Genomic DNA, 14,125 nt, shown 5'->3' on the forward strand with positions numbered 1-14,125 from the left:
GCTCCTGCACCTCCTCCGCAGCGAGTGGCCGCTTCTGGTCTACGACTATCCTTGCCGGATAAATTTGATGGGGACTCTAAATTCTGCCGTGGCTTTCTTTCCCAATGTTCCCTGCACTTGGAGATGATGTCGGACCAGTTTCCTACTGAAAGGTCTAAGGTGGCTTTCGTAGTCAGCCTTCTGTCTGGAAAAGCTCTGTCATGGGCCACACCGCTCTGGGACCGCAATGACCCCGTCACTGCCTCTATACACTCCTTCTTCTCGGAAATTCGAAGTGTCTTTGAGGAACCTGCCCGAGCCTCTTCTGCTGAGACTGCCCTGTTGAACCTGGTCCAGGGTAATTCTTCCGTTGGCGAGTACGCCGTACAATTCCGTACTCTTGCTTCAGAATTATCCTGGAATAATGAGGCCCTCTGCGCGACCTTTAAAAAAGGCCTATCCAGCAACATTAAAGATGTTCTGGCCGCACGAGAAATCCCTGCTAACCTACATGAACTCATTCATCTAGCCACTCGCATTGACATGCGTTTTTCCGAAAGGCGTCAGGAGCTCCGCCAGGATATGGACTTTGTTCGCACGAGGCGTTTTTTCTCCCCGGCTCCTCTCTCCTCTGGTCCCCTGCAATCCGTTCCTGTGCCTCCCGCCGTGGAGGCTATGCAGGTCGACCGGTCTCGCCTGACACCTCAAGAGAGGACACGACGCCGCATGGAGAATCTCTGCCTGTACTGTGCCAGTACCGAACACTTCCTGAAGGATTGTCCTATCCGTCCTCCCCGCCTGGAAAGACGTACGCTGACTCCGCACAAAGGTGAGACAGTCCTTGATGTCTACTCTGCTTCTCCACGTCTTACTGTGCCTGTGCGGATATCTGCCTCTGCCTTCTCCTTCTCTACTATGGCCTTCTTGGATTCCGGATCTGCAGGAAATTTTATTTTGGCCTCTCTCGTCAACAGGTTCAACATCCCGGTGACCAGTGTCGCCAGACCCCTCTACATCAATTGTGTAAACAATGAAAGATTGGACTGTACCATACGTTTCCGCACGGAGCCCCTTCTAATGTGCATCGGACCTCATCACGAGAAGATTGAATTTTTGGTCCTCCCCAATTGCACTTCCGAAATTCTCCTTGGACTACCCTGGCTTCAACTCCATTCCCCAACCCTGGATTGGTCCACTGGGGAGATCAAGAGTTGGGGGCCCTCTTGTTTCAAGGACTGCCTAAAACCGGTTCCCAGTACCCCTTGCCGTGACTCTGTGGTTCCCCCTGTAACCGGTCTCCCTAAGGCCTATATGGACTTTGCGGATGTTTTTTGCAAAAAACAAGCTGAGACTCTACCTCCTCACAGGCCTTATGATTGTCCTATTGACCTCCTCCCGGGCACTACTCCACCCCGGGGCAGAATTTATCCTCTGTCCGCCCCAGAGACTCTTGCTATGTCTGAGTACATCCAGGAAAATTTAAAAAAGGGCTTTATCCGTAAATCCTCCTCTCCTGCCGGAGCCGGATTTTTCTTTGTGTCCAAAAAAGATGGCTCTCTACGTCCTTGCATTGACTACCGCGGTCTTAATAAAATCACGGTAAAGAACCGCTACCCCCTACCCCTCATCTCTGAACTCTTTGATCGCCTCCAAGGTGCCCACATCTTTACCAAACTGGACTTAAGAGGTGCTTATAATCTCATCCGCATCAGAGAGGGGGATGAATGGAAAACGGCATTTAACACTAGAGATGGACACTTTGAGTATCTGGTCATGCCCTTTGGCCTGTGCAACGCCCCTGCCGTCTTCCAAGACTTTGTTAATGAAATTTTTCGTGATCTCTTATACTCCTGTGTTGTTGTATATCTGGACGATATCCTGATTTTTTCTGCCAATCTAGAAGAACACCGCCAGCATGTCCGTATGGTTCTTCAGAGACTTCGTGACAATCAACTTTATGCCAAGATAGAGAAATGTCTGTTTGAATGCCAATCTCTTCCTTTCCTAGGATACTTGGTCTCTGGCCAGGGACTACAAATGGATCCAGACAAACTCTCTGCCGTCTTAGATTGGCCACGCCCCTCCGGACTCCGTGCTATCCAACGTTTTTTGGGGTTCGCCAATTATTACAGGCAATTTATTCCACATTTTTCTACCGGTGTGGCTCCTATCGTGGCTTTAACCAAAAAAAATGCCAATCCCAAGTCTTGGCCTCCTCAAGCGGAAGACGCCTTTAAACGGCTCAAGTCTGCCTTTTCTTCGGCTCCCGTGCTCTCCAGACCTGACCCATCTAAACCCTTCCTATTGGAGGTTGATGCCTCCTCTGTAGGAGCTGGAGCGGTCCTTCTACAAAAAAATTCTTCCGGGCATGCTGTTACTTGTGGTTTTTTTCTAGGACCTTCTCTCCGGCGGAGAGGAACTACTCCATCGGGGATCGAGAGCTTCTAGCCATTAAATTAGCACTTGAGGAATGGAGGCATCTGCTGGAGGGATCAAGATTTCCAGTTATTATTTACACCGATCACAAGAACCTCTCCTATCTCCAGTCTGCCCAACGGCTGAATCCTCGCCAGGCCAGGTGGTCTCTGTTCTTTGCCCGATTTAATTTTGAAATTCACTTTCGGCCTGCCGATAAGAACATTAGGGCCGATGCTCTCTCTCGTTCCTCGGATGCTTCGGAAGTTGAACTCTCTCCGCAACACATCATTCCTCCTGACTGCCTGATTTCCACTTCTCCAGCCTCCATCAGGCAAACTCCTCCAGGAAAGACCTTCGTCTCTCCACGCCAACGCCTCGGAATCCTCAAATGGGGTCACTCCTCCCATCTCGCAGGTCATGCAGGCATCAAGAAATCTGTGCAACTCATCTCTCGCTTCTATTGGTGGCCGACTCTGGAGACGGATGTCGTGGACTTTGTGCGAGCCTGCACTGTCTGTGCCCGGGATAAGACTCCTCGCCAGAAGCCCGCTGGTTTTCTTCATCCTCTGCCTGTCCCCGAACAGCCTTGGTCTCTGATTGGTATGGATTTTATTACAGACTTACCCCCATCCCGTGGCAACACTGTTGTTTGGGTGGTCGTTGATCGATTCTCCAAAATGGCACATTTCATCCCTCTTCCTGGTCTTCCTTCAGCGCCTCAGTTGGCTAAACAATTTTTTGTACACATTTTTTGTCTTCACGGGTTGCCCACGCAGATCGTCTCGGATAGAGGCGCCCAATTCGTGTCAAAATTCTGGAGGGCTCTCTGTAAACAACTCAAGATTAAATTAAACTTTTCTTCTGCATATCATCCTCAATCCAATGGACAAGTAGAAAGAATTAACCAGGTCTTGGGTGATTATTTACGACATTTTGTTTCCTCCCGCCAGGATGATTGGGCAGATCTTCTACCATGGGCCGAATTCTCGTATAACTTCAGAGTCTCTGAATCTTCCTCCAAATCCCCATTTTTCGTGGTGTACGGCCGTCACCCTCTTCCTCCCCTCCCTACCCCCTTGCCCTCTGGTCTGCCCGCTGTGGATGAAATTTCTCGTGATCTTTCCACCATATGGAGAGAGACCCAAAATTCTCTCTTACAGGCTTCATCACGCATGAAGAAGTTTGCTGATAAGAAAAGAAGAGCTCCTCCCATTTTTTCTCCTGGAGACAAGGTATGGCTCTCCGCTAAATATGTCCGCTTCCGTGTCCCTAGCTACAAGTTGGGACCACGCTATCTTGGTCCTTTCAAAATTTTGTGCCAGATTAATCCTGTCTCTTACAAACTTCTTCTTCCTCCTTCTCTTCGTATCCCTAATGCCTTTCACGTTTCTCTTCTTAAACCACTTATCATCAACCGTTTCTCTCCCAAACTTGTTTCCCCCACTCCTGTTTCCGGCTCCTCGGACATCTTCTCCGTCAAAGAGATTCTGGCATCCAAGAAGGTCAGAGGGAAAACTTTTTTTTTAGTTGATTGGGAGGGTTGTGGTCCAGAAGAGAGATCCTGGGAACCTGAGGACAATATTCTAGACAAAAGTCTGGTCCTCAGGTTCTCAGGCTCTAAGAAGAGGGGGAGACCCAAGGGGATGGGTACTGTTACGCCGAGCGCTCCAGGTCCCCGCTCCTCCCCGGAGCGCTTGCTACACTCTCGTCACTGCAGCGCTCCGGTCAGATCCACTGACCCGGGCCGCTGCGATACCGCCTCCAGCCGGGATGCGATTCGCGATGCGGGTGGCGCCCGCTCGCGATGCGCACCCCGGCTCCCGTACCTGACTCGCTCTCCGTCGGTCCTGTCCCGGCGCGCGCGGCCCCGCTCCCTAGGGCGCGCGCGCGCCGGGTCTTTGCGATTTAAAGGGCCACTTCGCCGCTGATTGGCGCAGTGGTTCTAATTAGTGTGTTCACCTGTGCACTCCTTATTTATACCTCACTTCCCCTGCACTCCCTCGCCGGATCTTGTTGCCATTGTGCCAGTGAAAGCGTTTCCTTGTGTGTTCCTAGCCTGTGTTCCAGACCTCCTGCCGTTGCCCCTGACTACGATCCTTGCTGCCTGCCCCGACCTTCTGCTACGTCCGACCTTGCTTCTGTCTACTCCCTTGTACCGCGCCTATCTTCAGCAGTCAGAGAGGTTGAGCCGTTGCTAGTGGATACGACCTGGTCACTACCGCCGCAGCAAGACCATCCCGCTTTGCGGCGGGCTCTGGTGAAAACCAGTAGTGACTTAGAACCGATCCACTAGCACGGTCCACGCCAATCCCTCTCTGGCACAGAGGATCCACTACCTGCCAGCCGGCATCGTGACAGCGTGCCCGCCCCGGGCAAGGGTGGTTGAGCTCCTCCTTCAGATGGAGTTCAGGGCGAGTGACATCTTTGCCCTGATTCACCCCTATGGTTCTTCTGAGTTCGACATCAGCTTTGTTCGGCCAGAGGGTCTTGAACTTTTCTGGTCGAATTACGAGATGGTGAAGAACGAGCCCGGCTGGCGGGATTTCGCTGTAAAAGCGATATCCCGGCAGAACCAAACCAAGAGAGTGACCGTTTTGACCCGTAACGAGTCGCTGTCTTGCTACGACATCATGACCTGGCTCGGTCGTTATGGGGATGTGACGGACATGCCCAAGAAAAATCTTGATGAGCACGGGATCTGGTCTGGGGCCTGGACGTTTTCCGTCAAACTTAGGCGTTCAGGGAGCACAGTTGCCCACATCCCATCGGCAGCCTTACTCGGACGTGACAGAATCCAAGTCTTCTACCAGGGGCAGCCTAAAGTCTGCCACAGGTGTGGTAGTCCTACCCATTTTAGCGCAGCCTGCACTGTGCAAGTTTGCGCTTTTTGTGGTGGGGCTGGTCATTTGGCTGCATCCTGTGGGCAGATCCGGTGTCATCTGTGTGTTGTCCTAGGACACCCTTTCAAGCGTTGCCCCAGCGCCTTTTCCCGTTTGGTGGCCGCTCCAGCTGGGGAGAGCTTTAGGGTTGCCCCGGCTGGGGAGGGTACGGGCATGGGTGAAGGAGCAAAAGGGTTAATGAAGAGCAAGAAGGGGCCTGCCAAACTAAGGCGAGAGGAAAACCGCAGAAGGAGCAGGGAGCTGGAGAGTTCTCAGGTGGCGGGGGTAGCTCCTGGCCCTGCTCCTGTCACTAGCCCAGATGTTGCTGAGACCCTGGGGGATGGTGTGTTGGATGAGGAGATTAGGAGGATTCGCGAAGAGGAAGGCAAAGAGGCTGATCTTTTCTGATTCCTCCCACTATAAAAGTGTGGATGAGGAGGGGAGGGAAAGGCCGAAAAAAGACAAGGGCAAAAAAGTTGTAAAGGGGAAGTCTCAGTCCTCTATTTCAGGTGCTAAAGGCCAGGTCCTAAAAGGAAGCTTACCTGCCCCCCTTCTGATTGACCTATCGAACAGGTACCTTGTCCTTGATACCATCTCCTCCCCCTCATTGGAGGGGGGTGGCGAGGATGGGGTGCCTGAGGGATTGGAGCCTCCAGGGGGAACTGGGTCCTGTCCTGTTGAGGCATCTTCCTCGGAGGGCAGGGCTAACTCAGGGCCAGATGGAGATGGGAGCCAGATGGATCAGTCTGAGTCAAAAAAGAGATCTAAAGAAAGTAAGAATGCTCCTTCTTCTTCAGGGGATGAGGCGGTGAAGAAGAAGGGCAAGAAAAAATAATGGGTAAGGCCGTCTAACTCAATTACCCAGGATGGCAGCACTCACCCCATTGACGCTGGCATCTATTAATTGTGCCAGTATAAAGTCTGATACGGCTAGATTCGCAGCCTTTGATTTTCTCGGCCGTGTTGAAGCCGACATTTTCTTTTTACAGGAGACCAGGTTGTCAGATCTAGCCTCTCTGGTGAAAGCCAGAAGAGAGTGGAGGCGCGGCCCCTCCCACTGGTCTCTTGTGGCTGAGCCGTATAGTGGGGTGGCGGTCCTTTTTACCGCTCCGGTCGAATGCAGACGGGTCATTGAGTTAGAAATGGGGAGGTGCCTGATCTTAGATGTCTTCATGAAGGGACAAGAGCTCCGGCTCATTAACATCTACACCCCACAAACAAAGTGGGGCCGTAAGGATCTCTTTATGAGGATTAAACCCTTTCTTTTTACTAGCCGGCAAGTGATCTTTGGAGGGGACTTCAATAATGTCACGAGGTCCCAAGATAGGAGAGGTTCCAATGATCGGCTGGCTTATGACTGTGTGGCCCTTAGTAATATAGTCAGGGAAGCTCGCCTAGAGGATGCCCACATCCGGAGCCCCTCAGGCCACGCGGGTTTCACCTTTCATCGAGGTAGCAGCAGGTCTAGGATAGACAGGTTTTATTTAAAGGAGGAAGCCGTCTCTTCCGCAGTGTCCGTGGTTGAGGTGGAGTTCTCCGACCACTGTATGATTTTGTTTTCCCTGAATGTTTCAGAGACCCCCCGGATGGGAAAAGGTTATTGGAAGCTGAATTTGTCCCTCCTGGAGGAAACAGAGATAAGACAGTCCTTTGAGGATTTTCTTCAAAGTCAGGTACCTTTACTGGACTTTTGTAGTAGTAAGTCTGAGTGGTGGGAGATATTCAAGAAGCAGGTTGCGGGGTTCTTCCGCCAGCTCTCGAGCCTCAGGTCCCTAAACAGGTATCGCCTGTATCAGGGACTGAGGAGGAAACTCGAGCTTCTCGTCTCGACTGGAGGTAGCCGAGAGGATATCTCCAGAGTGAAGTCCTTGCTGATGAGGTGTCAGTACGATAGGCAAGCATCTTTGGTTTTTGAGAGGGATTACGGGAAGTACCGCTCGCCCGACCCTTACAGGAACTGCAAGATGTCAGTGAGTAGTAAAGTAGTCTCAGGACTGATTGATAGTACGGGATCTCTGAATCGGTCCAGATCAGGGATCCTGGAGGTCGTCAGATCCTTCTACTCGCACCTACAGACAGGAAGCTTCTGGCCAAGATACTGTTTAATCGGCTGGTGAAGTTTGCACCCCGGCTCCTTTCGGGGGCTCAGCACTGCTCTGTTCCAGGCCGAAGCACCTTAAGTGCTGTCCTCAGTGTCAGGGAGGCAGTGGAGCGGAGTAGTGCGGGTCTCTGGAAGGGGTACTTACTTTTCCTTGGATCAGGCCAAAGCATTTGATCGAGTGAACCATGACTACCTCTGGTCCGTCCTCCTGAGATATGGCTTACCGTGTACTTTTGTTAATTGGCTTAAGATCTTGTATGCAGGGGCAGAGAGTTTCCCGCTGGTGAACGGGTGGTCTGGCCGCTCTTTGAGGTGGGGTCTGGAGTCCGTCAGGGTTGTCCTTTGAGCCCGCTCTTATATGTATTTGCGATCGATCCCTTCCTTAGGAGGGTGAGTTGCGGACCATTGGCGGGAGTCAGGATGATTCTGGCGGAGCCGGGTGTCGCCCAGAGAGTGGTGGCGTACGCTGATGATGTCACCATTTTCCTCTCCTCGAGAGAGGAGGCCGATGTGGTGATGTCGGAAGTGGACCGCTACTCGGAGGCATCCGGGTCTAAGATCAACCAGGATAAGTGTGAGAGTCTCTGGCTGGGAGGGGGAGACCCCACGTTTGATCTCCCGGACACCCTTCCAGGGCCCCAAGACTCAGCAAAAGTTTTGGGCATCACATTCGGCCAGGATGATTATCCCACCAAAAACTGGGATGGTAAGCTCCAGGATGCCACTCAGAGGGTGGACCAGTGGAAGGGTTGGTCTATGACCCTCAGGGAAAGGGTACACCTGATCAAATCGTACCTGCTCCCCTTGTTTATCTATCTGGGCAGCGTATGTATTTTACCAGAGGCTTACTACACTAGGGTCTACAGCCTGTTTTTCCAACTGTTATGGGGGAACAGGTTGAACCTAGTCAAGAGGGAGGTTACGTACCGCACGAGGAGACTAGGGGGTTTATCTATGGTAAACCCTGTGGTGTTCTTAACGAACACCTTCTTGAAAGCCAACATTGCAAACCTCTGGTCAGAGAGGGCTCCTCCGTGGGTACTCTCCTGCAGGGAATGGTTTCGGCCTTTCTTCCAGGAATGGGAGACAGGAGGGCAAGTGAAGGACCTCCGTACACCACATGGATATCTTCCGGCTTACGCTACCCCGACTCTGAAGGCGATACGTCGGTGGGGTCTGGGAGTGTGGGAGATCAGGACCCAGTCAAGGCAGTTCCTTGACAAACGGGTTCTGTTGACCCACTTCCAGAAGCCTCTGGCGCTCAGGGACTGCCCAGGTCGGGATCTGACGGTGGGATTGCATCTTTTAAATATGAAAAGGATCCCCCAGAAGTTTTGGGACTTGGCCTGGCGCTGCTTTCAGGGGAAGCTATATGTGAGGGACAACCTGAAGTACAGGAACTCTGATGACCGGGGATGTCCCCGAGAAGAGTACGGGGACACGCTGGAAAGCATGGACCACTTCCTGCTTCATTGTCCCTTTAATATAGGGGTTTACAACAGGGTGGGTGCTTCCATCGGCTGGAGTCAACTTGCCGGCCTTTCCTATCCGGAGTGGGCTTATGGGGCATTCAGGAACCTGGGTGGCCGTGATCGGGGCACTTTATTCTTAGTTAGCTTAGTGGTTAGGTACTACACGTGGAATGCACGGTGCTTAGTATCGACCCAACAGAAAGTCCTCTCCGAGGTGGAGGTATGTAGGAACATCACTGGTGACCTCGGGAAGATCAGGTCTTTGGAGTATGGCAGTCTTGGTACCAGTAGGGCTTCTCTCCTGTGGAGAGGGTTTTCTTTTGATGTACCTTAATTTTGGTTAGGGACAGTATATAGATGTTAGGGTGAGTATAGGGTCAGTTTTATGAAGGGATAGCGTTTGAAGGGTTTGAAGTACTGTATTACTTTGTTTTTCATATTATTTCTGTGGTTGTAGTGAATTAGTACATTGTTGAGTTAGTTAATAATAGTGGGGGGGGGGATTAATTTTAAGTTGGGTGGGGGTTGTTGGGGGGAGGGGGTGATGCTTTGGGTCTGACTTGGGTCAGTTTATGGACAATGACTGTTTCAGTAAAAAAAAAATAATAATAAATAAAAAAAACACTGTGATACACGAACTCTGACCATGTCCAGTGGGAGTGGTGTGGGTGATGGGAGAGTTCATAGTGTAGGTTATTTTTCTTTAGGTTTTATTCTTGTTTACATGTATTTCATAAGTATAAATAGTTTTATGTATTTTTGTATAGTGTTATACCTCATTGTTGGGTAAAGGAAGTCGGACCAGCTTTTAGTTGATATTATTGTGTTTATTTTTTCCCCCTTATGGTAATGTATCCATGCATGTGTGTGTTACTATAGTTTAAAGAGAAGGGAAAGGAGAAAGGGGAAAAAATAAATAAATAAATGAAATTTCCAAGTTGGAATTATTTTTAGTTATGGCAATAAGCCCTCTTTTTATTATAAATTTTTTTATTTTTTTTTACTTTATTTTATTTTTTTATTTTTTTCGTTGTTATGATCTAATATGTATTGTGAGTATTGGTTGTTGTCTGTGTGTAAAATTAATGGTATTTCCAAGATGGAATTATTTTATTTATTTCCTTATTATTTTTATGGCAGTTAGCCCTATTTATTTTTGTTTAATGCATTTTGTGTATGGTATGTGGGGATAAGTTTCCTATTCGGATGTTTTCAGTTAAAACTTAATTAAGGAAAGCTATATTTATGTTTTGTTGGTAATTAATGTGTGTGTGTATGTGTGTGTGTTTGGAAGGATAATAGGTAAGAATTAGTAGTATCAGGCATTATTTGGTAGTTGAGTTAAGCTGGGCTGGTTGGTTAGGTAGGTCCTTTTATTCTGTAACAAAGAGTTTATATTTGTTACTTTTTCATCCTTATGTTTCAGCTGATTAAGCATTGTATTTGTGTTTTGTAAAAGTTTTATATTTTTCTAATAAAAAGAGTTCCAGCTGTAGCAAAACTCCCAGCATGCCAGGACAGTCAATGGCTATGCCGATGTGCTGGCCCCTGTATTCTCTGTGCAGTGATGACAACAGGGTGCCGCAACCGAGATCACGGGGGTCCTTTGGAGAGGGGATAAGATGTCTTGGTGCGTAGTACCCCTTTAAGAGGGAAAAACATGATATATATTTAACCCCAAACCAAATGTACCTTATTTTTATTTTCTACCTAATGTACATAAAGACCGAAAAAAAAAACACCTGGTCGTCCGATAGTTGCCAGATGTTTATCTGAATATATAGACCATCAGTTACAGAAATGTGCGGTGTCTTTACCAGCATACCTCAGAGATAAATGGGCGTTTATTAACCCTATTGAAAGATATCATACGGGAAGAGGACTATATGTGGGCAACGCTAGATATTGCTTCATTATATAGTAACATCCCACATGACAGAGGAGTGGAAGCTGTATGATCTTTTTTAGTGGAAGATCCCTTGATGCCCATACATCAGAGGAACTTCATTTTGGAGGCCATTAAAGGAGTAGTGCAGTGTTGAAAAACATCCCCTATCCCAAGGATAGGGGATACATTTCAGATTGTGGGGTGTCCGACTGCTGGGGGGCCCCGTGATCTCCTGTACGGGGCCCTGGCTCGCTGGCCAGATAGCGCGTGTTGACTAGTGTTGAGCAGCATAGGCCATATTCGAATTCGCGATATTTCGCGTATATATGGACAAATATTCGTCATATATTCGCTAAATTCGCATATTCGTAATATTCGCGTAATATTTTTGCATATGCGAAAATTTGCATAAATGAAAATGTGCATAAGCAAATTTTCCCATATGCGAAAATTCATACGCCAGTCTCACACAGTAGTATTAGAGCCTTCTTTACACCACACAAGCTGGAAGCAGAGAGGGATGATCACTGTGATGTGTATTGTGAAAAAAAAAAAAACAATATTCGTAATTTCGAATATATAGTGCTATATTGGCGAATATTCGCGAATTCGCGCATTGCGAATATTTGCGAGCAACACTAGTGTTGACCACCAGACGAAGGGGCAGCCGACACGCCCCCTCAAAAAAAGCGCTATGGCAGAGCCAGAGATATCCAAAGGCAGCGCTGCATCAGTCCCCCCAAAAAATGTGAGTTCCTGGATTTAAATATCTATATTCAGGATGGCTGTTCGCATACTGCCAACTATTTTAAGGAGGTGGATGCAAACAGATACCTCGACTTTAACAGTTGCCATCTTAAATAATGGAAGAAGAACATTCCATTAGGTCAAATGAAAAGAATCCGAAGGAATTGTTCTTCCACACAAAAATACCTACAACAACTAGAGAACCTGGAGGATCGTTTTAAACAAAAAGGGTATCCCAAACCCCTTATACAAGGAGCACGCCAGAGAGTGGACGAATTAGAACAAAGTGCTTGCTTGAAAAATAATAAACAGGGTAATGCAGAGGGGGGTTATAATGATGAATTTGATTCTGTTTTTCTAACTAGGTATTACACTTCACACACCAATATTTTTTTATTATTTTTTTTATTTTTTTTTGTATAGGTAATATCACCAGCTCATATTATTGTGTCATGATTACTGGCACCATATGTAGTCCCCCAGTTATTCTTCTTTAGATGTTTTCCGTGTCCTGTGCAGTATCTCTCCCAGAAGTCCACTTGATGGCCCCCGTGGTGGTCTACACCCCGAAGTCATCAATTTTTACTCTAAGAGAGAGTGTGCAGCTGTTTCTGGAGACGGTCAACAATAACCTCTGCATGGTGGAATAATAGGTCACGATGTTTATCAGGATCAGTAGAAGCATCACCCACTCGATGATTATGATGGGGATTTCACGGATCTCGTCCCAGTCTTCATCATTATGGAATAATTCCTTTAATGTTTCATATCCAAAATAGAAAACTACACAGACAAAAGTCAGGCCACAGCAGGTGCATCTACTATGGTGGATGACTTTTTTTGCTCCTGGTAATTTATACATCTGGATGGACTGCCCAAGGTAGTATAAGGCTTCACATGTAATGGAAATTATCGTGCTGACAAAGTGTATCCTGGGATATTCTTCGGGGGACAATACATGCATAACAGCTGTGGAAAAACAGGAGGCCCACACAATGGCCAGCAGGATCCTCTGGATCAGGACCTGATGACCCCTGAACTCTTCAGTATGCATAACCATATACTTATAAATAAGAAAGGTTAGTACCAAAGTGCCAATGGACATCCCTATGAATCCAATTCTGAATAATATGCTTTCGGGAAAGACATTTCCCACGTCACTGTGAAGGAAAAGAAACCAATGTTATTATGGATATTTCCTCACTCCCAACCCATGAAATAAGAATCATGTGCTTGTTTATCTTACCTGATGCTCATCAGTGGCGAGGCTGCATGGCCGAGGACGACCGTCATGATGTAGCTGGTGGCAAGCCAGGCCGCACACCAAAACGCCAACAGGAGGGGGACGAACCCCAGTCCTTTTAGCTCCATTTCAGACAAGTAGAAGAAGAAGACGCTAATCTCACTATTCTCACTAATCGCACTGGAACTGACTGAAGGCTCGGGCGGCTGTCAGTGGGATGTCAGGCCTCCAGCTGTCTATGACATCACATGTGACATGTCAGAATGACTGCTTGTTTCTTTGAGCTGCCATGATTTAGTATCTGCTATAGACAGAACCTGATGTTTTTACTATGGACCTTACAGACCTCAGAACCCAAGTAATTAGTGCAGGGGCTCCATTTTGATCATCTCATATTTCACATTATTTGAGTTCCAGGGCTCAGATACATTTGCACCCTCTATAGCAGTGGTCTTCAAGCTGTGAACCCCCAACCGCTGCAGAACCACAACTCCCAGCATGCCGAGACAGCAACTTCGCATAAGGAAATAGTCTAATTAAACTTTTCTTATATATAGAATCCCTGAAATCTCCAATCTCTCCTTTTATTGGTTTATGATCTGTGTTACTTATTTGTTAAAAACAATGTTTCTGATTGTCTTCCCCCCACACACTTATGGGCTATCTCTTCAAACGACTTTATTTGACCTAAAGCGTATAATTGATTTACATAAATAAGCCCCTTTTCATCCAAAAGAGTGAATCTTTAATTTTAAGGAATTCTTTAAGTGCTTTATTCGACCATAATGAAGTAAAGTCAAATCTCCATGTGATTTTAAACATTTTTTAAGTTCCTCCCATACTTAATTATCTAGATATGCATGGGTGTAGTGAGTATCCCAGCTTCCAAAATCTCAAAAATATCCTTATAACGACCCATTAGGGTATGTTCACACTACAGTGTGTGAATGGAATCTCCGCTCGCTGAATTCAGTGAGCGAAGATTCAGACTGGCAGCCGGCGGTGGCGGTAGGACCGGGCGGCACTGAGCCGTCACCATTGACAGCTATGCAGTGCTCGCGGACTTCCGTGCAAAGAATGAACATGTTCTTTCTTTGGGCGGAACAATTTCATTGGCGCTGAAATTCCGCAGTGTGAACGGCTCTCGCGGAAACCCATTCACATTAATGTTAAGTTCACACCGCGGAATTCGGCTCTCGGAGTTCCGCCCGTGGAATTCGGCTTGCGGAATTCCGCCCGTGGATTTCCGCGGGAATTCCGTAGTGTGAACATACCCTTAGAGAGAAAAAATAGGACTACATTTTCCCTCCTTCTCATAATAGTCTGCAATTTTAGTGCTAAAAAGTACCTAAAAAAAAAAAAAAAGTGCCCAACCCCCATCGTGCTCAGCTAACGTTA

The 14,125-nt window shown here is 47.8% G+C and overlaps 1 protein-coding gene across 1 annotated transcript; it reads right to left on the reverse strand.

Annotated features, from left to right (window-relative positions):
- Positions 1-11,819: 11,819 nt before the first annotated feature.
- Positions 11,820-12,889, reverse strand: LOC130298377 (uncharacterized). Its single transcript, XM_056551312.1, has 2 exons — positions 12,731-12,889; positions 11,820-12,644 (listed from the first exon to the last, which is right to left on the reverse strand). The coding sequence occupies exons 1-2, from the start codon at positions 12,853-12,855 to the stop codon at positions 12,044-12,046; spliced, it is 726 nt and encodes a 241-aa protein (XP_056407287.1). The 5' UTR covers positions 12,856-12,889; the 3' UTR covers positions 11,820-12,043.
- Positions 12,890-14,125: the final 1,236 nt, after the last annotated feature.

This window comes from Hyla sarda (genome assembly GCF_029499605.1).
Source record: "Hyla sarda isolate aHylSar1 chromosome 2 unlocalized genomic scaffold, aHylSar1.hap1 SUPER_2_unloc_20, whole genome shotgun sequence".
Taxonomy (NCBI): domain Eukaryota; kingdom Metazoa; phylum Chordata; class Amphibia; order Anura; family Hylidae; genus Hyla; species Hyla sarda.

Excerpts from the sequence above, each read along its gene's own strand:
- LOC130298377 (XM_056551312.1), bottom strand. The coding sequence starts at position 12,855 with ATGGAGCTAAAAGGACTGGGGTTCGTCCCCCTCCTGTTGGCGTTTTGG. Across the intron at positions 12,645-12,730 it reads TCGCCACTGATGAGCATCAG|TGACGTGGGAAATGTCTTTC; the intron begins GTAAGATAAACA and ends TTTCCTTCACAG.